The sequence below is a fragment of the Centruroides sculpturatus genome, unplaced genomic scaffold (genome assembly GCF_000671375.1).
Source record: "Centruroides sculpturatus isolate CEXI.00-Female unplaced genomic scaffold, Cexi_2.0 scaffold24, whole genome shotgun sequence".
Classification (NCBI taxonomy): domain Eukaryota; kingdom Metazoa; phylum Arthropoda; class Arachnida; order Scorpiones; family Buthidae; genus Centruroides; species Centruroides sculpturatus.
In genome coordinates, this window is record NW_019384375.1 from 756,385 (window position 1) to 781,798 (window position 25,414).

General features: G+C 24.7%; 1 protein-coding gene across 1 annotated transcript in view; it reads right to left on the reverse strand.

Moving 5' to 3' along the window:
* The window catches only part of LOC111616669 (Down syndrome cell adhesion molecule-like protein Dscam2), a 121,147-nt gene that overhangs the window by 95,395 nt on the left and 338 nt on the right, over positions 1-25,414 (reverse strand). Inside the window, exons 2-5 of the mRNA XM_023358056.1 lie at positions 24,702-25,022; positions 17,953-18,114; positions 16,777-16,923; positions 1,635-1,928 (exon numbers count right to left, since the gene is read on the reverse strand). Coding sequence (XP_023213824.1) covers positions 1,635-1,928; positions 16,777-16,923; positions 17,953-18,114; positions 24,702-25,022 — 924 coding nt within the window. The remainder of the gene's footprint in view (positions 1-1,634; positions 1,929-16,776; positions 16,924-17,952; positions 18,115-24,701; positions 25,023-25,414) is intronic.

A 25,414-nucleotide genomic window follows, 5' to 3' on the forward strand; every position in this document is an offset into this window, starting at 1 on the left:
TAACAAAATATACAGTATTATTCTGTCTTGGATAATAAAATTCTTAAACATTTTAATTCAAAATTTAGAATGATATTCAAGTGTCAAAACTATTAAACACGATAGTAATCTCATTTGTTCTAGCGATAAAGTTCGAAACAGATGCCTAATCGCGTTCAAATTTTCCGTGTAAGGCCAATAATGGTTCAATAAAGCTTTTCAGCTAATATAGTAATAGCTGTGGGCGCCATCTGTCTCAGGCACTGCAACTTTCCTTTGCTATGTGTCACAGGCAACATAACTTCTGTACAAGATTTCATTGGTTTCTCATGTTGAGTAAAGCTCAACTATACCATAATAAAATAAAGCTTGAAAGCTCCTAAATTATTTTTCATTGCTACCTTAAAAATTAAATAAAGTTCAATTTTACATATAGTTTAAAATATGTTCTCAATATGCTAAAAACAAATTAAATAAAATAATTTAAAATTAATAATAATAATAATATTATTATTATTATTATTAAATATGACTATCTTTCTTGCAAATAATCATTCATTCTCTGTTAAGCAATTTATCTGAATTTTTTCCTTAGGATTTCATCATTTCTCAGAATATTTTATCGATGTTTCATTAGAGGTAGATTGTTCTATGACAGTTAAGAAATTATTATCGATTTCTTTATATTTTGGATGCCCTTAAATCCCCATTTTTATAGCTATTAGATTCTTTTCTCTAGTATATCCTGTAAAAAAATCTGTCGAAATGATCTCAGTTGTAGATAAGTTGAGCTATCGAATAATCTGATAATCACATTTCAACAAACTTTGTGACAATTACATTCTAGGTGACAGGATTCCAATACGAAAAATCTATAATCCTAATAAACAATTGGTATCTTAACTTAATCAAATCAATTCAATTCAATTACTATACAGAAAATTATATTAAAGATAAAATTTTAGCAACAATCAAAAGTGCAAAGAAGCGTCATTTAAAATGAATTTAACTTAGTTTTTATTTTTAAAAATTACGAATATTTATATAAATACAAAATAATAATAAATTTAAAATGAAAATAAAGTTAAAAAATCGATTTTAGAACCGAGCTTGTTATGGTAAACGTATGTAAAACGAAGCGAATGCAGTTAATCTTTACGGCATGAAAAGAGGATTCTTATTAGAAACAGTAGAAAGATGGATTTTCTTATAGATTAAAGATAGCCATGGGAATGTCAAAGATAGAACCATAATTCCCTAAGGAATGGCTAAAATGATTTGATCATTATTGTCATCATCGCTTTCAATTGTTCATGCTAGAGATCATTGAACTTCAAAGAAATATCTTATCAAAAAATGTAGAATTTTTAGACCTTAACCTTCAACAAAAGAAAATTAATAATATATTCTCTGTTCGATAAAACGGCGTAACAAACGAAAAATATTCTAAATTTATCTTTTAAATATTGATAGCTTCGATCTCTTAAGAAAGAAAAACAAATTTTAAAAATTAAATGAAAAATTTTTTTATAGTAGAAGAAAGAAAAAAAGAAGAGATTTCTTTCAAATTAAATAAATATTTATTTTAAATTTAGAAAGTGCATTAATTTGAACACGTTTTACTGAATTCCAGTAAAAATAACATTGTATCTTACCCATAACAATCAACTGTGTTTCTAATCGCTCTTGTCCAACACTGTTGTTCACCAGACAGACATACTTTCCACTGTCTTCCACTATCGTTCTCCGTATTACTAATGTCCCTCCCATCTGGTGGAATCGTTGTCCTAAACGTAAAGGTTGAAGACGACCTGCTTTCTGCTGGTACCATAAATATGTGGGGACAGGAAAACCCTCCGCAGCACATGGTAGTAATGCCATCTGTCCTCTCCTGCATTTTACTTCTTCTTCCCTATGCGTGATTCTTGGTGGTACCGAGTTGTGCGGTTCTGAAGAAATACAATTTTCATTATTACATTACACTTACATGTGGGGTCAGTAATATTATAAAAGAATTTTATCAGCTGAATTGATGTAAGTTTAACAATAGTATTATATACTATAAATTTTTTTCCTCCGTGATAAAAACAATTGATGTAAAATTCAATCTTCGGATGTTCTTCAAGTTTTTCTTTATATTTAAAGAAACAAATAATGTATTTATGACATGTATTACTATTTTTCTTTGTAATGTATCAAAGAAGATAAAACGAATCGTTAAAAAAGAAAATAAACATCTAAAATGATTACGAAATTATTATTTGTTTTATAAAATTTATCCACAAAAATGTGTAAGAGTATGAAAAATATGATAATATTTATTACGTTAATAAGTAATTAAAATAGACAAACATAACAGGTATAAATTCTATAATTATCAAACGTTATAATTAAAATAATAATTTTGTAATTATGTAGATAATTTTTAATATATTTTAAAGATTTAAACGATAAAACTTAATAATTTCTCCAATTAAACTTTATTCTCATGAAATTTGCTGGTAAAAACACGAATAATAGTTTATTTTTACCAAATATTGAAGTTAAAGTAATTGTAATGACTATCATATCATCTAGATAATGTTATTATTTACATATTCTGTTAAAAATCTGTAAACAATTTGAGAAAAAATACAAAAATGGAGAAACAGAAAACATTTTTCATATTTAATATTTAGGTTTACATCTCAAGTCTTACTTATTTGATCTATTTTCAATATTAGATATTCAGAAAAAACATAAAAGTAAGTCATATTCCAGCAAGAAAATGATGTCTTACTTCAAACATTACATAAAACTATACCACTGCTCTGGATAAATTTCTGAAGCAAATCGTTGAAGTAAAACATAAAATTACATCAGAACAGCTACACGGATGCGGATTCAGTAAAGCACATACTGGATAAAATTTTGTTATGTAGAGGATAGAAAAAAAAATATATACTTATTGAAAATATGTAGTGCGAAATATCATGATTGACAGTATTGACATCAATGTATTGATATGGTTGAACATATTGAACACGCGAATATAAGTTTTCAATTTATATATATATAAATATATATATATATTCGCATTTTATAAATGATTATAAATAATAAGAGATTATTTTTAATATTTAACATATTCAAAGAAATAAATAAATAAATATACATTTTATATTAAAAATTAATTTGTTGAATTTTCTGTGAAGATATAAAAATTTAATAAAAAGAAGGAAAATTTTCAGTTTATTTTAATTATTCATTTAATATTTATTAAATTAAATTAAATTTATCCAATATTGTAGGCGATTTTACAAACAAAACAAAATATTTATAATAAAAATCCATATTATTTTTTTTTTACTTAGATAAAATTGAAAAAAAGTTTTATCTTAGAATATTTCTTGCATTTCTTCGAATATTTTATAAATATTTTAATGTATTAAATAAGAATTTGTATTAAAATATTTATTAGATGTCTTCCTCTATTGTCAATTGTATAGATAATATTCAATGCGACTAAAAGTTTAGAAATTTTGTCGATTAGTTTATCCTTTATATCATTCCCAAGGTGTATTACCTTAAAGAATTACTAGTAATTAACGTGTTTAGAATATTAATGATCATTTCATTACTTAAGTGATATATTTCGCTTTTAAATAAATAAATAAACATAAGCATTAATGTTAAAATTTTTGAAGTTTCTAAAATTTTTAACGTGCCAAAATTTCATTGAATAGTCCAGTGAGAAATTTAATTTATAAATTTTAAAAAATAATAATTTTGTAATTATGTAGATAATTTTTAATATATTTTAAAGATTTAAACGATAAAACTTAATAATTTCTCCAATTAAACTTTATTCTCATGAAATTTGCTGGTAAAAACACGAATAATAGTTTATTTTTACCAAATATTGAAGTTAAAGTAATTGTAATGACTATCATATCATCTAGATAATGTTATTATTTACATATTCTGTTAAAAATCTGTAAACAATTTGAGAAAAAATACAAAAATGGAGAAACAGAAAACATTTTTCATATTTAATATATTTAATATTTAGGTTTACATCTCAAGTCTTACTTATTTGATCTATTTTCAATATTAGATATTCAGAAAAAACATAAAAGTAAGTCATATTCCAGCAAGAAAATGATGTCTTACTTCAAACATTACATAAAACTATACCACTGCTCTGGATAAATTTCTGAAGCAAATCGTTGAAGTAAAACATAAAATTACATCAGAACAGCTACACGGATGCGGATTCAGTAAAGCACATACTGGATAAAATTTTGTTATGTAGAGGATAGAAAAAAAAATATATACTTATTGAAAATATGTAGTGCGAAATATCATGATTGACAGTATTGACATCAATGTATTGATATGGTTGAACATATTGAACACGCGAATATAAGTTTTCAATTTATATATATATAAATATATATATATATTCGCATTTTATAAATGATTATAAATAATAAGAGATTATTTTTAATATTTAACATATTCAAAGAAATAAATAAATAAATATACATTTTATATTAAAAATTAATTTGTTGAATTTTCTGTGAAGATATAAAAATTTAATAAAAAGAAGGAAAATTTTCAGTTTATTTTAATTATTCATTTAATATTTATTAAATTAAATTAAATTTATCCAATATTGTAGGCGATTTTACAAACAAAACAAAATATTTATAATAAAAATCCATATTATTTTTTTTTTACTTAGATAAAATTGAAAAAAAGTTTTATCTTAGAATATTTCTTGCATTTCTTCGAATATTTTATAAATATTTTAATGTATTAAATAAGAATTTGTATTAAAATATTTATTAGATGTCTTCCTCTATTGTCAATTGTATAGATAATATTCAATGCGACTAAAAGTTTAGAAATTTTGTCGATTAGTTTATCCTTTATATCATTCCCAAGGTGTATTACCTTAAAGAATTACTAGTAATTAACGTGTTTAGAATATTAATGATCATTTCATTACTTAAGTGATATATTTCGCTTTTAAATAAATAAATAAACATAAGCATTAATGTTAAAATTTTTGAAGTTTCTAAAATTTTTAACGTGCCAAAATTTCATTGAATAGTCCAGTGAGAAATTTAATTTATAAATTTTAAAAAATAATAATTTTGATGACGCTTGATTTAATTTTAAAATTTGTTTATTATAATTACATTAACTAGACTTTATTTTGTTTTCTGGTTACAAAAATGTAAAAAAGAACTTGTAATTTATTTGTAAAAAAACAAATGCATTGGCCTCCAGGACTGTAATCATTATTCATGAGTGATAATTTAACCAATTGCTTTTTTTTTGTAAAGGTAATTTCATGCCTTTATATAATTTAATGTTTCCTTGAAATATTTTAACCTGGATCCACATTTTTATTAATAAAAATTTTTATGTTCTGTAATTTATCTAAGTTTTTATGAAATTTAAAAAGTCTCCTCGTCTCCTCTTCATGCAATCATTATTACGAGACTGAATAAATGTTTGGAAAAATAATAAGAGAATTTCAGTTTTTTTAAATTAAATTTGCTATAAAATTCTACAATTGTAACTAAAGAACATAAAAAACTAAGAAATATAAATTTAAAACAAAAATTTTTAGAACATAATTTATATGATCTTATTAAAGATAAAAGATTCGAAATAAATTATAATTTAAAAAAGCATAAAAATATATTTATTTAAAATTAGATATCTTTTTGAAAATTTCATAAATTTAACTATAGAAAATATAAAATTACTACTAAGATTATCTTTGATAAATAACTGAATTTGTTAGTCTATTTGCCGGTAGCATAATTCATATAATTTAGTAATATTAAGAAAAATAATAATAAGAAAAAAATAATATAAAATATAAACGAAAATAACAGATGTGCTTAGTTATTTTTATTTAAAACTTAACGTTGAAAAAAAATTTTTTTTGATGATTATAAATCACGAAAGAAGTATCATACCGTGCTCCCTAAATTTAATATAATTTTATTCGAAAACAAATTATTCATGGATGAATCTATCAAGAGGGGAAGAAAAATACCGAAGTTCTTTTACCACAACATAAAAGATTTTTCTATTACCCTTCAATAATCTTCGAAAATTTATCGAAACATCCATAATGGATCCGGAAACCACTCGAGAAAAAAAGACATCTGCCTCGGGAAACTTTCCGAAAATACACTTTTTTTCTTATATACTCTGATTTTTTAATGCTCAAAGTTTTCATAATAAGCATATTTTTAAAACTAAACTTTCTACGCAATGAATTTTTAAAAACATAAATGATACCTAAGTTAAACGAATGATAAATACAAGACCTTGAAATTGGATGGTTAAAGTACTTTTCTGAAAATAGTATAGTTTCATGTTAAAAAATCGAATGGTTTGAAATCGCCACTCGAGTTCCAGAGTTTAACTATGCTTCACTGAGGCAGAAAGAGACATAACCATTGTCCTCATTTTCGATTCGACTAAAGTCAACTTATAAAAGTTGACATATTGGAAAACTAAAATAGACGAAACGCTTGAAGTACCTTCTAAGATATTAAATTTAATGGATGGGTATATCAACTTTAATATATGTTTGACAGATTTGTTTGAAGAAGAATATATTTATATCGATTAAGATATAAAAATACACACGCGGATTTATATATATAATTTTTACCTGCTCGTTAAACAATTTTTGTTTTAAACAACAATCAAATTATATCAGTAAAAGCTAAGCTATGTACATCATATGGTCTATTTTAAAATTATCGATAAAGCTGACCTAAATACATTGTTCATATTTACTTATGAAATTCTAAAAGATTCTTTTCAACAACTATTATTTCAATTTATCAAAAGTAATTCACTTGTAAAAAATACAAGAAAAAAAATCAATTTTTTGTTTGTTTTTAAGTTACATATTTTTTTACTTTAATTTTTTTCTTAATAATATCGTTTTTACTCTACAAAACCATTACTAAAATCATTTTTAATGCACATTATGAATGCTAATATTGACACAGGTACTTAGTCATACTTTCTCATCTGAAAGAAACAGATGCTGGATAACGTTTAATTTTTTTTCTTCCTCTGTTGATGGATACTATATTTTATAAAATAAAATTTAGAAGTTTAAAATTTTTATTTATTATTATTTTTTTATATATTTATTAACTTAAAAGAGACGATAATTGCTTCCCTTTGAAATTTATAGGATTTAAAAATTTATAGCAATCGATTCTAGAAATAAATTTCGAGTTAATTGCTTATAAATCTCATCATTCATTCACAGAAGTGGCTTGATAATAGAATAACTAATCAAAAATCTCAAGTCATTAGATGAGTTTATAAGTAAATAATTTTCATGACGTACAATGAATTTTTACATTAATTGGCTTATAACTCATTGTCCGTTTTCTAAAATAAGATTATTTCATCATTTTCTTTATTTTCGCCTCAAGATCGATTTCTTATCAGTACACCAATTATCATTGCAGTACATTAAATAAGTTTCTTTGCAGTTATATATGATGAGTGTTTCCCGGTAGAGTGATTAGACAAGCGACAGATCACTATTTCTCTTGCGCCAGGTGGTGTTTAACTGCAATGTCTGGAAAACAAAGAGATGATCCAATAACAGGCAGACACTAGGTCTGCAAGAATTGTTCAATAATTATACCGTATCTGCTAAAGGACAGTGACTGGAAGTAACTAACTCAGAAAATCAGACTTTTGCTGCCATAAATGCGAAGGTCTACAACCTTTAGCCGGACTTATCGTTTAGATATTTATCTAATAGTCAATATTTGGCACTAGAAATACCTAGTACATGCTCTTTCAAAATCGAACCCTTGCAACTCAGTCAGTTGCTATTTTATGCTCTCTCTGCTTAAGATCAATAAATAAAAAATCTTTTAAGACTCGTCAAACATAAACTTCCACTTACAGTAAAACTATTTATTAATGTATTTATTTTTTATTCCTTAAAAAATAAAAAAATATATATTATTATTTTAAATGAAGATTGATGTCAATTCTGATTAAGTCTCAAAAGGCTTTATATAGAAAACGACCTAATCTGACAGAATGAGTCAATTTGTAACCTTTTCTACAAACAAAATATTTTGATTTAGTTCAATTTGTAAGAGAATATTTTAAAAAGCTTTATTCTTTTACAAGTTGTCGGATAGCACAGAATTGTACAAGTTCGACTTAATATTGATTTACATACGTTACATGCAAATAGAGGTCTTTCAAGAATTATTTAGCTTCCTTCTATCAAAATTTAAATGCCATTTCTAAATACTTTTGTACAAGATTTTCAAAATATATCAGCGGAATTTCACAATAAATAATTATACGCGTGTAACGAATGAAATATTCGACGAAAGAAGGCATTAAGAAGTATATAAACTCTGTTTCCTCGTCATAAATTTGCTGATGGATGGAGAGAGTGATGATACTACTGTCAAGTATCCTCCAATCATTCAGAGGTAATAGTTTTCTAAAGCATTTTATAACAAATTTAACGATTATAACACACTAACCATTATAAGATCCACTAGACTTTTGTATCCAACCGGTAAAATACTATAACTCGCACAATTACGATATTATTTTAAGACATGATACTATTATTTTTTTAAATATTTTTTTATTTAGAAACAATTTTAAAAAAGAAAAAGTATATTTGTTTATTATAATTACATTAACTAGACTTTATTTTGTTTTCTGGTTACAAAAATGTAAAAAAGTACTTGTAATTTATTTGTAAAAAAACAAATGCATTGGCCTCCAGGACTGTAATCATTATTCATGAGTGATAATTTAACCAATTGCTTTTTTTTGTAAAGGTAATTTCATGCCTTTATATAATTTAATGTTTCCTTGAAATATTTTAACCTGGATCCACATTTTTATTAATAAAAATTTTTTTGGTTTCCTCAAGTAGCAGATGCATGGATTATTTGTTTAATCAAGGTGCTAAGTTTCAAACCAATTTTAGTTACAATACAAAATAAACAATACTGTCTTTAAACTGCAATTTGAAAAAATTGTAGACCTGTAAATTCCCACTGTCGTCTGTTCATCTATCTGTCCGTCTTTCCTTAATCTTGAGAATGGTGTTAGATAGATGAAATCTGAGACCAGATATGGAAACCTTAGGGGCAGGAGACCCCAATTAATTATATATGAACTTGCAATGCAAAATGGAAGTCATGAAATAGCACTTTACTGATAACAGAAATTAATGCTTTAGAAAAAAATTTTTAAATTACAAATTTTGCATGTTTAAGTCTTCTTACTTCTATAAGTTCATTTAATTTATTTGCAGATAAATGTTTTCAGACCTAACTGATTCCCAAAACTGAAATATTAAAAATTTCATAACAAAATTTTTCATGTGGTAATAGCACACAAATTAACAAATAGACAGTATTTATAAAATTTTACTTACATTCAAAAACAACATTTAAAGAAAATTTGCCAATCATTGTAATGCTTTATCGGGGTCATATCATCACAGACTGCTTTATTGGGATGAATTAACTTAATATAACAATATTTCAGCAAGTTTTTAACTTTACTATTAATTGATTTTTAGCTTTAACAAATTAATATAAACTCATAGATAAGAACATTCATACAAGACTCCAAATACGAACATTAAAAATTATTAAACTAAATATAAAAACACCTCACTAGTGGGATATTTAAGTTTTCCTTACAAAAATTTTTCGGCTCTATTTATGAGCTCGCGTCAGGTAAATCGTGTTCAAATTCAGAACAACATCGAACATTTCTTTTCTAATTTAAAATGGAATTAACAAGAATATAGTTAACAAAATTTTTTTAACTTTATTATTATTATTATAATAATTTAGAATTTTAAACTATATCCAAAAAATTGATACAATAACCTAAAAAATTATTATTTAAGATTGACAACTGTCCAATTTTGTTGTACAAAATTATTAAAAATTATCCAGAAATTTTTGTTTAAACAAAATTTACTTCAATAAAGTAGGATTCAAAATGTTTTTTTTAAATTAGAATTAAACAATGTTTTTAGATTTATTTACTTATGAAGTATAAAACTTCTAAAATTCAGCTTTAAAAACATGTAAAAATCAAAATCAAATTCTTGATCCTCATGATTGTAACTGGTGACTTTTCATACAAANGAATCCCAAGATCAATATAGGAAGATCATTTTAATTCGTTAAGTTACATATAATTTGTTATTGATATGACAACTATTCAATATCTATATTAAATATATAAATGTATGATTAATTTACACTAATTTATATATAATATGCTCCTTTAATTTCTTTAAAATATTTACTATATTATTACTAATTAACAAGAATATTATTTTTAAATTTATACATATTTAAGAATAAAATAATAACTCTTAATAATATATGAAAAGGATTAGAAGGAAAAAAGTTATTTTAAAAATATTAAATTACATGTGTAATTTTTTTTGTCTAAAGATAAATTATTAGTGAAGGATTAATGACGAACTAATTATGATCCTTTTTCTAATTTTTTCTCCTTAAATGATGTATTAATCATGTGATAAAAACAACGTCAGCGTATTATTTTTGAATATGTTTATTATAATTTTAAGTGGCTTTTTAGCATGATAGAGATATAAATATAGCTTTCTTAATGTAGCTAATCTGAATTTCTATAAATTTACCTATCTTAGATTATTGATATCGATCTTTTAGCGGATTTCATGAAAAAACTAATCCTGAATATGTTAGATTTTTCAAGCATTTTGCCGTCTTTCAATTCTACTGAATAATATTGAGTCTATTCTACGTGAAGCGACAATTCAATGGTTTACAACGTACTGTATTTTAATGTAGTATCGAGTTTTATTTTTCTTATCCGAATTTTAAATAATAATTCTTAACTGAACAATTTTTAACATAAAAATTCCCTTCTGAAAATACTTTCTTGAGAGCTATAAAAATACAGCAAACTTGCTCACTTTTTTTAACGAAGTAATGTAGATTCTTTCAGAATATTGTTAGTTTTTTTTTTTTTTAAATTTTGAATATAGAGGAATTGGTAAAATTTTGAAATTTTTATTTTTATAGTTATAGAAGTTCCTCCTTTTTTTGTATATTCCTGTTCTTCTTTTGAAATTTAATAATGTATTTCTTTAGAAAATTAATATATTGAATTTCTTTATTGGTCAAATGTTGCATATTCTAAATTCATTATTTCCTGCTATTTTATTTGTATGTGAATGGTTTTTATCGATTTCAGAATATGCTGTTAGTTTATTTACTAAAAAAAAACTGTTTAGGATTAATGGTTTAGGTGGTGATTTCATAATTAATAATGAATTTCCTTATGGGAAAAACGAATATTGACTAATGATAGATGAGATAACATGGAGGAAAACAAAAAAATCATCTATAAACATCAGAAAAAATTTATCTCATACTTGTATTATATAATTTTCATTAGTTAATGCTATATCAATGATGTTTTCGTGATATAATATTAATTTAATATCCGATATTAATAACGGTTATTATTATTAAATAAAATATTGCTAATATACAATATGAACTAACATATTGATTTCTAAATTTACTTAAAACTTTAAGAAATAATAGATATGTAGATACGTAAGATATAATAAATTTAAAGGAAAATTATTTCCAAAAGATGTCATAATTTATTTGTATTAATCAATAAATTAAATATTTATATTTGTTAAACTAAAAAATTCGTTACAAAAATATGATTTCAGTAATGGAAATTCTATAAATTTTAAAAAATCAATATTAATAATGCAAAAAAAAAAATGTTTTTTTTTTCTTTTTCTAATGGAAGATTTCTTAATTGCTCTTCAGAAATTGGATCACATTATAATCATTCTTATATTCTATCACCTATTGAATTAAATCCAATGGACTCTTAGCGTTAGAAATAACCAAGAAAGTTGGTAATACTATCATCATTTTTGCATTTAAAGTATTTGAAAAAGAACTTTTTGCTAATCTTTTAAAAGCAAAAAGATAATTTATTGATGATTTTCTAGAAAACAAAATTTAATTCAGTTCATTCATTGTACAAAAATATCGATAGAATAACATCTCGAATAAATCAAATATGATTTAAAACAACTGTAAAGGTATTGATTTTAATATACTTTTATTATAATTTAAATTCATTAAATACTGTACATTAATGTTAGACGTATATTATTTGTAAATGTGCATTAGAATAATTAGAATGTTCGAATCTATAAGTTTAAAATAAGTTTTGCACTTAAATAATAAATGCTTTATACTGGAAAGTGATTTTAAAAGTTATTTTATACAAAATTTTAAAAAGTAAAACAAAAAATATCATTTAAATTTTTATGAGGTTTATACTTCTTGTTAAAAGTCTGGTTTTTGCATGATCTTAAGTGCTATCTTCTGTAAAGTTATCAGCAAACGTCGTAGATGTATGAATTAATAAATAAAAATATATTAATAAAATTAATTATCGCTGTTAATAAATAGCTCCTTAAGCGTGCCATTTTTAACTTCATGTAAAATAAAAGTATTTTTTAATATAATATGAGAAACTAGCAAGAAAAAAACTATTTCTTTAACATTATTATAAATAATAGACATGGAAAAAATTTATAAGATTTTAAAAAATATAAAAATAAATATTGTATTTATCAAAAACGTGAATTTTATTCTCATTTATTCTTTGCAGTTATTGTATTTTAAACTATAGGCACGTTTAAACTTAAAGAAAAGTCGACTTTTCACTCCGATTTCATGTTAAAACGAGAAGGACAAATCTATAAACTCTAAATTTGCATTTTCTTCTATTGTTAGGAATATTTAATATTTTAAAATCGACATTTATTAGATAAATTTCGCAAACATAATTAACGATTACCTATTCAATAAAAACATTGAAAATACAAATGAAATTCTGTTAAATATAAAAATATCTATTTAAAAAAATTTTTTTTAAATTTTAACATTTCAAAAATATTTGTTGAGATAAAAATAATGTAAAACGAGCAAAAGTTATTGTGACACATCACAATGCCCGGCTGTAATTTTTTATCATATTTTTAGTTAATTTTTTTAAAAATATATGCTGTCAATTTCAAATTAGTAGTGTCTTTACCTTGTACGTACGTACATCATATATGTTTCTCGGAACGGAATAACATTTTTGAATTAAAATCACGTGTTTCTGGTCTAAACTGGAAGTTCGTTTATAGTTAATCGGGTCCTACTGCCGCTATGTTTTCCACATGTGGGCTTGGCTTTCATCTATCACAGTTCTCAAAATTAAGAAAAGACAGACAGACAGACAGACGAGTGGGAATTTATGGATCTACAATTTTTTCAAATTCCTGCCCAAAAATTCTCTTATTTCATCAATTTTCATTAATTGATAATATACTTTAAATAATATTTATTTAAAATTTATTATGATAGAAAATAATAATAATAATAATTTATTGTAATTTATAATACGAATAAATTATTTTCTTTTTCAAAATAATTTAAAATTGAGAAGTGTTAAAAAAGTTAATCAACATTAAACGGTTTAAATTAATTATCATCTTATAGTAAAAATAATGAGTTTTATTTAATATATATTATCAATAAATTCGCATTTTATTCAAGATATTTATGAAATAAAAATAAAATTATACTTTACATATATATTTTTAAGATAAACATAAAATACATTTTAAATTTTATTATTATAGTTTAAATATATTCAAAGATGTTATCGATTTAAATCTACTTTCTATTGATTTTTTCCAACTTTTTCTACCTATCTGATTATGTGAAAGAATTTTCGCCTTTTATTTTTTATTGATGTTGAATGTGCACTTTAATAAAAGATTGGGTTCTCTTTCCATTTTTATTTAATATTAGATCGAGTTAGCTTTTCAATTAATATTATAAACAAGTAAGAATTATCTATATTGGATCTATCACGGTTCTTTTTCTATCGGCGCTAATTTTTCGATTAGAGTGGCACCCAGTGGGCCAAAAGCGCTATTGCCTGCATAGTACCACTTCTGGGAATCTCTTCTCCGAGAAGATTGATGGTGAAGTTGGCCAGCAAGTAATCGCTTGCCTCAAAATGATTGTGTAGTAGGAAGATTTTCTAGAAATGATATATTTTCCAAATATATACGAGGATATAATACATGAAGAATGTTATTTTTTCTATATTTGATGTATTGAGGTAATATTTAAATTTGACAACACATGAGGGAGTAAGATATAAGCAAAAAAAAGTATTATAAAAAGTATATATATATATATATGTGTGTGTGTGTGTGTGTGTGTGTGTGTGTGTGTGTAGCCATTTACATACAAAGTTAGATTCAAGAATTTTTGTATGATTAAACTAAGATTCGAATTCTACATTTATATCCTTTTTTAGATCAAATACAAGATATACAATATAAATATAATCTTGTCTTCAATTCTATGACAATTTTCATGTGTAATTTATTGTATGCATTATATGGTTTTCAAATTGTGCACGTTATATATAATTTATATATTATATATAATATATAATAGCAAATAGCCATAAATATACAGTAATTGTAAACTTATGTATGTACTGTACATCAATATAGTATAACTAATCATTTTAAAATATAGCATCGTGTTACATTGCGCTATATCTTTTTATGATTTCATAACTTAATAACAAATTATTAAGGATAGATATATATCGTATTACTGTTGATATTTAATTTATTTTAAATGTTTTAATTTAATTATTGTCGATTACTACGTTATACGTTATACGTTACTAACGGAAACAAATACACAATATAGAAATTTATCGTAAGATATAAATAATTAGGTCTAATTATTCCATATAACTTGCGTTAGGTATATACATACAGAATTAGTCATTTATCTTATTGGTACAGGCAAAACACAATATACTTGTAAGTATAAAACCGTCTTGCCTTATTCTTAGAAATAAACAATTGATATATAATACGATATATCTATTATACACGTCCTCAATTGCATAAATATAATTATTTAAGACATCAATTTACATAATCGAGTTATTACTATCATTGCATTTATTAATTTACTATGAAAATTTAATTAGAGAGAATAGACAATATGAAGAACATTACATTTAACTAACTATAATTAAACATAATTGTAAGAATTATTAATCATTTATGAATAAAATATATTTTAAAATGACTTTGAGGCATTAACGTAAAATTTTACTTATTCCATTTTAAATAATCTATTTGTAAAATGTTCTTAACGAAAACGTTTGATTTGAAAATGTTCGGACCATCTCTTTAAAGTATATTGTACAATAAAAAAATGGACAAATAACGAAACAGATACATTGTATTATTTATATATAATATACTATTATATATGTTTGTGCTTCGTTTTTAATGTCTACAGAGTATTATAAAATAAATGATGTTTATGTCTGTACAGTATGTTGCGCTGAAATACATATAGAATATTATATATATATAAACAAAATTATTTTTATAGGAAGCTATTATTACAATTAAATTATATTGAAAATCATTTATATTTAAATTTAAACAAAATATAAAGTAAAGATTAAAATCTCAAAATATTGCTAACGTTTTAGAGTTATTTATTTAAAAATAAATTAAGTTTTAAAATAATTAGTTTATAATTTTACGAAAATACGTACATACATTCACTAGTTAATTTTATTAATTTTTCTATTAGTTTAATTTTATAACCATTTTGCAATTACCTCTTTTAAGGTATTTAAAATTTTAACTTTCTTAATTAAACTGGAAAGTTTTCAACATTTATAAGTTTTAAAAATTTTAACTCTAGATATTTCATAATTGAAGTTTAGCGAGAAATTATTGATCATACCAAAGACATTAAATAATAAGTTTGAAGTTAAGATATAGCTCTTAAGTATTATTATTTCTTAATATTGACGTCCTATAATAAAACTTTTAAGTTAATTAATAATGGAATTCAAGAAATTTTAATTTATTATATTAGATAATAATATTTTACTATTTATTTTATAATTAATGATAGAATATATATAAATTTTAAGTTTAGAACTGACTTTTACGCGATAAGATAGAAAATTTATTTTTAAAATATTTATGTAAAATATTCAAAGGCAGTTTTGTAAAGATTTGTAGGTTATTTTTCTGTCAGATTAAAATATATCGAGACCTGTTACTAGAAAATATGACATATTTTGAATTTAGTATAAATGTCTGATTATATATATTGATGCTATTGATCGCATATCTGCATCCGAGCAACATTTTGGTTGAAAGGACGCTTGGAGCCAAACAGTCGTGAACATTGAAAGAAAGAGTTAAACGATACTTCTTATCTATTTTATTAACTTTGAATTTTCTTTCTGTCCTAGTTTCTAAGATTCCGAAATTAGTTACTTTTTTTCCGAAAAAGATAAAAGTAATAACTGTTTTTACTTTATTTTTTATAATAAGTTAGCTTTCCCAAACTGCACAAAATACTTTTCTAGAAATTTTGAATCGATTTACTTTAATAAGCTTTAATTAAAATTATAAAAAAATACTCTAAAATAAACTTTAATTACTGTACTTAGAATAGATTAAATAATATTTATATTCGGAGTGTTTCAGCTCTTCGATTGATATAATTAAGTAGAATTTCTTCACTAGTCTCGATTTGTAGAGCACTTCTAAGTAAATGTATTGAGAGACATCTTAGTTTGTTATAAGGTACCTACCTGTGACAATAAGTTGTCCAGCTGCACTTTGTTTTGTCTCCCCAGTAACTCGGTGATTTGTCTGGCATCTGTAATCTCGAAATCCATCTTGTTGTGTAACATCTCGAATGTGAAGAGTACCCGAAGGAAACACACTGTATTTTCCTCCTAAAATAAAGAAAAATTATTGATATATACAGTATCTGTAAAACACATGTATACCGGTTTTGCTGATAAAAGATAAATAATTAACTATATTTCTTCCAATTAATTTAAAGCTGTCATTTTATAAAAAGTGAATTTTTTATCTAGAAAGTTGTTGCGATGATAAACTATTTATTAATAAATGAAACATGAGTTTTTAAAATATCATCTTGTTATGACGCTATATTACTTTGAAAATGATAAATATAAGTTATGACGGTTGACTGTTCCTCGTAAAATCGAAATGATTAAACTAACGTTTAATAAACTTTTCAGATATGACACAAATTCCAAGTTTATTTTAAAGGAGTGTATACAAACATTGCCATAAAAATTAAATTGCTCTAAAATTAAATTCATTTACATAATTTTATCTCGGGAACTTTTATTTTAACAATAACAAGAATTTAATTAAAATTTTGAAATTTTTGGTATTTAAAAAGTATTTTTTATTAATTTTAATAACTACAAAATTATATTCTTAATTTTAGCCTCTAAATATAAAGCTATTATTTTTTTTCATAAATTAAATTAGATTATAACACCCAAAATCTTCTAGGGCATAAATTAATTCACCTGTTTGGCTTATAGTTTGCGTGTCATTTAGAAAATAACCTAGCGCAAACTAAGCTTTAATAAGATAAAGATAACATTGCTTCGTCGGAGATTATAAAGTAGATGATAATCAACGAGAGAGCCACTAATATTAGCTATGTAACAGTCACCACATCGAACCACTCCTCATCTTCTTGGTGTAAGATTGCCCATCATAGCCTGAAGCAAATTGCTTCTATATTGACGTCTAGTACAAATAGGTCGCACGTACAAGAGGGTAGGGCTCTTTTTCCACCCCTATATCTTTGTTTCCCCCCTGCACGGTTCTCCTTCGCTTCTCAGACAAATGAGCTGAACGACGCCTTTCTATTTGCAGCAGTTGTTTGATAAATGACTTTATTCCTGCACAATTCGAAGAGTAGAGATCATATAACTCACCTTGTATTCCATCTGACTGAATGACCAAGCCATCTTCTCTATACCAAGATTTAACAGTCACGAAATCTCTAACAAAACTCGGAATACTGCACTTTAATACAGCTGTATTATCCCTTATAACAAACTCATCGTATACTCGGATCTCGTACTGTTGCGCTAATACTAACGTAATGAAAAACAAAGAATGAGCTATTAATTAATGACATTTTAATAGTGTACAATTTTTATGAGATGTACGTACTTAAAATTTAATTAAAAAATAAATGTTTCAATTAAAAACTCGTTACTAAACTTAGACTGAACTTAAGTGCTTACAGAACATTTTAAAATAGGTTATATATTTATGTAAATGACGTGTAGTTCTTTGTTAAATAATTTTAAAATGTTGATAGAAGTTTAAAATAATTTTTATTTTAAAGATTATAGATAAAATCCAAAAAATTAACAATTCTGTATTAAGTGGAAAATAAATAGCATCATTCAGTGTATTACCTGAAAGTGCTATCAATACAATTATAATGAGAAAATGCTTCAACAACTCTACTTACTTTTCAATTAAATGTTTTTTCTATGGTTTAAAATCTGAAGGGACGAAGCACTTTTAAAGATAACAACCGACAAAAAAATCAGATCTCTAAAATTACTGAAGGCTAGATTTAAAAGCTATTCGATGCTTGAAAATAAAGGAATAATGATGTTTCGATGTATTTTAAATCAGAAAAGATACTCAGATACAAAAATCTTTTAAATTTTCACGCTACACTAAGATAAATTTTCACTAAACATAAATCCAAACAAACATTAATTTTAATTTACAAGCTTTTGAGTTCATTGCTGTTTATCTATTCATCAACAACTAATGTTATTTTATTTTTCTACACCTAAGTACTCATACAAAAATTAAATTTTACTGATAACTTAATTTTAATTTCCATTAATATATTATTTTAATTACGAAATTTGTTCTCTTTTACTATCACTATTAATTAATATTTTATGTTCAGAAGTAATAATAATTAAAATAACAGTAAGTAAACTTAATCGTATCGAAATATCAGATTAAGATTAATTTTAAAGTAGCTAAGTTTTACAGGGTTTTTTCTTTAAATAATTTACTTTGTAAGTTTGATTTATATATAAGAGTAGGATGTGTCTGTATTCTTTCTGAATTAAACCACCTTTTTCGGCTAACTCAATAACATTTGATAATATTCTTATAAGAATATATGTAAAAATGTCATTTTACATCAGAAAACAAATAAATATATTCATGTTTTTCGAGAAAATGTGTTATTCTATCATCCTTGAAACATTGATAAGAGATACATGTTTGCCCATCAAATATTAAACTTTAAATTGAATGCTGTTATAGAAAAAATAGTTTAAATCTATTTATAAATATATAGAATTTTACTCATAAGAACTTAGTGTACATTATCACTACACAAAATGCTTTATAGTGCTAATTACTACAAAATATATAACATTTTGTTAAAAGATATAGTAAACATTATCTCGTATCTCCACAAAAAACTTATCATTTGCATTTATAGAAGATTTAGAAGAGTTATTTTTGTATCATTTCGGAATAAAAATAAGCTATTCCTTTAAAATCCGTTTATCATCTTCGGAACCAAATGATAATGCTGACAAGAAGGTCTTTCCTGAATAAAATTTCTGTCCAAGCGATTGATAAACGTCAGATGCCTTAAGGCATGATATAAATCAATATAGTCAAGAATGAATACCGGTTATGGATATTATCTATGTTATTTTCGATTCTACAATTCAAATTTTGAGTATTCGATTATCTTATCAAATCTGATTTTTTAATATAAAAATAAAGCAAAAAAAGTCATATTTTTCTCTAATGAGATCGTCGAAAATATGGAATAATTTTTTATAATATATTCTAATGATTTTTTTACCTTCATGAATATTTTCATGATCTTATATATACGATTTTATCATTTCTATTCTATACATATGCACACATCTTGTATATTTCTAAACCCACCATTTGTCGAGAATTTAGTTTAATTTTATGATAAGAGTTATCGATTGATTTATTTAAAATAGATTTATATGCAAATTAAACTTGTTAGAGTGATGTACGATTTTTCGTTTTGCTCTAACAATTATGGTCCAAATTATGTAATTATTCAAAATGTTAATTATTTATTACTTTAACTTTATTTGCCTTGACGTGAGAAGAATGTTTTCGAATCAAAATTCAAGATAGCAACATGTTTTTCAAATAGGAAAAATTTACCGAAAAATGTTATTTCTTGGATATATTTTTTTCAGCTATAAATACTTCACAACATCTATCGATAAATAAGAGCAACTACGTGAGGAGACATAACATACCTTGTCACATAAGTCTGTCTGCATTTAAGTTACGTATTCTAAATGCACAGAGTGGCTTATGCTAAATGTTATAAAAGGAAAAATCCATAATAAACGATAAAGAAGCATTACTTCTTCGCTTTAAATCCACATGCAATTTCTTTTAGAAAATCTCAAAATTAAAAAGCAGGACGAAGCCGCGTTTATGTATTTTTTAAAAATTCTTTTCAGTAATGAAATACAGAGTAAGAGAAATATCAAATTCTATTTAAATAAACTTTATAAAACTATCATAACATTCGATAATTACATAATTTTACAAGAAATTAAAAAAAGATGAAAGTGAAGTATTGATAGGATTAAATTTTCATGCATCATTCAAATTTTTGTGATTTTAATAAGCTTAAAATCATTAAGAACATAATTAATTTCGAAAATTAAATGATATCAAACATTTAAATAAGGTTCTAAATATGATTATCTTTAATATTGCAAATTCCGTAAACTAATAACTTAATAACTTTCAGAAATAATTGGTAACAGCTTCAATAGATCAAGAAAACAGATTATTATTGCATATTTGGTCGAACTGTTTCTCCGGAGATATCAGTCTGCCTGTTGGAATTAAAATTACTTACTATAGTTTTAACAATGGGTTGTCAGCAACGGAATTAAATCCTTAAGGAATTGTATTGATCCTTTTAGTAGCAAGATGTCATTAATTGGAGTTAGGAATAATTTCGGAGAGAGTTGTCTGGTTTATGTTGTCAATATAACATCAACTCCCAAACTGCTGATAGTGCAATAGCTAATTTTAATTTATTGAAGTTTCATTACAATTTATAATTATTCAACGAATATTTTATCTTATCTGATTTAAGCTACTTTCGAAAAAAATAGAATTCAATTGAATGACTTAAAATAATTAAAATGCACGTAAATTTATATATGGAAAAATATATAAATTTATAAAAATTTTACCTAAAATGCTTTCCTTTCCGCTCAAAGTAGGTTAAGAATTACATTAGAGAAATTGAATTTATTTTATGCACAACAAGAAAACTGCGGAGATAAGATCAGAAAGTATAAAATTTCTATAGAAAATGTAATTTTGTTTTTTTATATAAATATATTTATATTTTATAAAAACAAGAACCATCGAATCTACTGCTTTTTGTTTCCTCTTTGATCCTTTACCTATATATAATATATATATGCCTTTATTATCAATTTATTACTATAGCAGAATTTTCAGTGCAATGTGTTTTAAGTGAAGATTTTTCAAAGGATTTTTACTTAACGAGAGTAATAACTTGTATTTAAGTAAATTATATTTTCATAGTAACATTTTATTAAAATATTTGAATCTATAAATCAATAAATTATGCTTCACTTTAAACAGATCGTATTGTTTCCGTTCGATTACAACAATAGTTGGTCATCCATATTATTCAGTATGAACGTCTTAATCGTCAAGAGATTATCCAAGTTATTATAATTTGTTAACAAATTAAACGTGTTATTTTTAATTCTGAACAAGTAAAAGCTTTTATAATAATTTTATAAATATTTTTCTTTTATATTAAAAGAACTTTTACTTATTTATAAACAATTAGAAAAGTGTTTTACAAAGTGGCACGTAATCCTATAAGCAAAAAGGAAAATTGCCTAGACCGCAATCAACAGGGTGCACAAATCAATCTTTTACAAGAAAACATTTCCCTCAAAAAACTCCCTGGGAGAAAAATNCAAAATTTTCTTGCAAAAATATACTAGATTACAATTAAATTTAACATTAGAAAAACAATATGCGTGTAATAACACTGTAAATAAAATTTACGGAAGCGATTAACTATAATGAAAGTAGTTTTTTATAACTATAAAATTTTATTTGATGAAGCCAACGCTCTGTTTATACATTTCTAACTGTTACATTTTCTCATTCTATCCGTTCGAAATTAGAAAAAAGGAGAGAAACAAAATAAAAAATTGTCCCATATAATGCGAATTACAGAGAACATAAAGAGAAGGAGGAAAAAAAATTAAAATTTGAAAAAGTACATTTTCCTTACAAGAATTCTCACTTGCATAAAAAAAAATTGAAGTGACATTATTAGAATTACCAGTAATTTTGCCTGTTTTCAGTTCTCTTATGGACTTCACATACTCATCAATACGTATAAATGACTTGCATAAGTATGATATTCAACACCATCTACTTTATCTCAATGGGAATAATTTCAAAGTAAGAAAAAGTGGAAGAAAGGTTTCTAAAGATCCATTAGTAACGTATACTTCTAATTTTATGAATTAAAAATTTTTAAACTTACTTTTCAGTGATTTCAGTGAAACAATTAAGAAATAATCTTTCCTTGTTTAGTATGATTATAAAAACATAATTATCTTCATAATTTATATTTACAAAATGAAACATTGTTAATTATTTTATAAAAAAACAATATAATAATTTGCTTTAAAATCAAATAAAATTACAATAATCAGTAATTATTTTAACAATTTAAATTAACAGAACAATTAATATTTTCGTTTATAAATTAAATAAATAATTAAAATTGATTTGTCATTTTTCTTGAATTTAATCAAAATTATTACAACATTTTTCCCCGTGCAAGATAATTTTTATATAGATGCATAGTTTGAAATAATTATAGAAAAGATAATAAGTGGCATTAATTTTTGACTGTTAAAGAAGAAAAGTAAATGCTTAATTTGCTTGTTAATTAATTAATTAAACTTTTGGTATCAATTTAACTTCGAGTTGGTAGAATTCAGGCGTATAATTCGAGGCTTCCCACTTTAGCGATTTAAGCTGAATTCTAATCGCTTACTAAAAATCGTTTTATATCTTTGCATATACTTTCGACATCAATTTGAAAATTTTAATTTGTCTCGCATGAACTGAAAGAGAATCGTATCACTTTTTTATTTTCGAAATTGATGATTGCTATCACGGAAAAAGTTCTATAAAGTTTCAATAAATTAATGATATTTTATCATAAACCTTAGTTTATTTAATTTTGTAACGTCCGAAAGATAATTCACGGATGCGATCAGAATGACAAGCAACTTTTTAACAAGAAGGAAAACAAAATAAAAAATAAAAATAAGAAAAAAAAATGAAAGCTTGGAGCGCTTTGAAAATAATCAACAGATTTCATCGAATAACAGCACACAACACATTTTCTCCGTATTAAAGTCTTTATAAACGACTCTAGAGAACATTGGGATGCATGAAGACATATTGTCTGCTGTCACCATAACAGCTGAGTGCTGGTAAAGCTACAGTAGTGAAGCAAAACTGGTCCCAGTCTCCCAAATTGGATTGTCTTCGGCGAAATCACGCTATTAATTATAATCCGAAACGTCCCTAAGGATTCCAACACGGTTCGGTCTAATAACATAATGCACACGGTACACTGACACATTACAAGACATGTCTTTATGATTTCCGAACTAAGGAAAAATGAATATTTCAAGTCATTCTCACGAGAGGTATAATTTGCAACCGGGTCTAAACTTCAGTTTTACTAAAGCTATCCTTATCCTATTGACTGGAGCTGTGCAAAAGTTTCATTTGATACGGAAACGGAGGGAATAGATCGATAAAATGCTTTTAGCGTCGACAAGTTTGCTTCGGAAGAACGAACAAGGAGTGCGTGGTCTGAATCGAATCGGCCAGAAGAAAGATGGCCTAGCCTAGGCAACGGAGGTAACGTAATTTCGTTCTATTTCCTATGACATTTGGTCGCGAACATGGGTTTTCCATCAACTTTTGTTTTCTTCTTTAGCATCACCTCAATCACTTCTTGCAATTCTCATATCACTTACCCTACTGCATTATTAAGTATTAATAAGATAGATATATAAACTATAAATATACAGTAACCGTATAGATAAACTGTCACTTTTCCGATTGCTTTTCACTGTCAGATTTTACAGTCATAAATTATAATAAAAATACGTCACTTCTACTTTACTTCTAGCTAAAAATATTTAAGAAAATGCAACAAGTGGTTTTTTTTGGAAGAATTTATATAATAATTCAATTATTTTTTTAAAAACAATTCTTCAATATTTGTTTTATATGATTTATAATATACAAAATATATATTAATCATATGTACTGTATATACATATATAAATACATTTATATATTTATCCAGTTTCTGACGTTTTTTAGTTTTTCTCATGAAAATTAAACATTATAACCAGGAAATATATCAATAAATTATATTCCGATTAATTAATAATAAAATGCATAACATCCTGATTATCGATATAGTACATAACATCTAAGAAACAATTAATTTAATTGCATTTATAGATAATTTTTAAGAGTTTACCGAGTAAATTCAATTACTAGTAAGAGTAATAATTACCTGCTCGGACGTGAACATCTCGGCTTCCAATAGTGCCTAGAATATTTGTAGCGATACATCTATATACAGCCGTGTGGATGTCAGGTCTGTAATCATCAGCATTGAATGCTAAAAATACAAGAGATCCATTCGGTCGCACTTGTCGCAATCCAGGTATATCAATCACAGTACCTCCAGCCCTTCTTAACCATGTTATATGAGGTGTAGGTTTACCACGAGCTGTACAAGGAATCTGAGTACCTTTGGTATTATAAAATTCCACAGTGTAAGGAGGTTCGACAACAAACGTTGGGCCTTCTAGTTCCAAACTGCTACAGATACCTTGTATTTTTTGTTAAAAAAAGAAAAAAATATATAATCAAAGAATTAGATTACGTGACTCGATTACACGTTTCCGTCTCTATTCTAATCTCTGTGTTATTAACATTTAAGCAACAGTTGACTGGCAATTTGTTCAATACGTGGGCGTGTTCCGTCTCGGAAACGCGTCACGAAATATGAAAATTTATACAAAAACAATTATATTTTATCATCAAAAATAATTATATATAAATTGTTTCCTTCTTAATTGAAATGTCTTAACTGTAATTATTATTTATATAAATAATATCAGAGTTTGAACGAAATATGTATATACTTTTTGATAATTAAAAATACATTAAGAAAATCGGAACTTTTCCGTATTTATAAAAGTTTAGAGTGCAACAGATTTA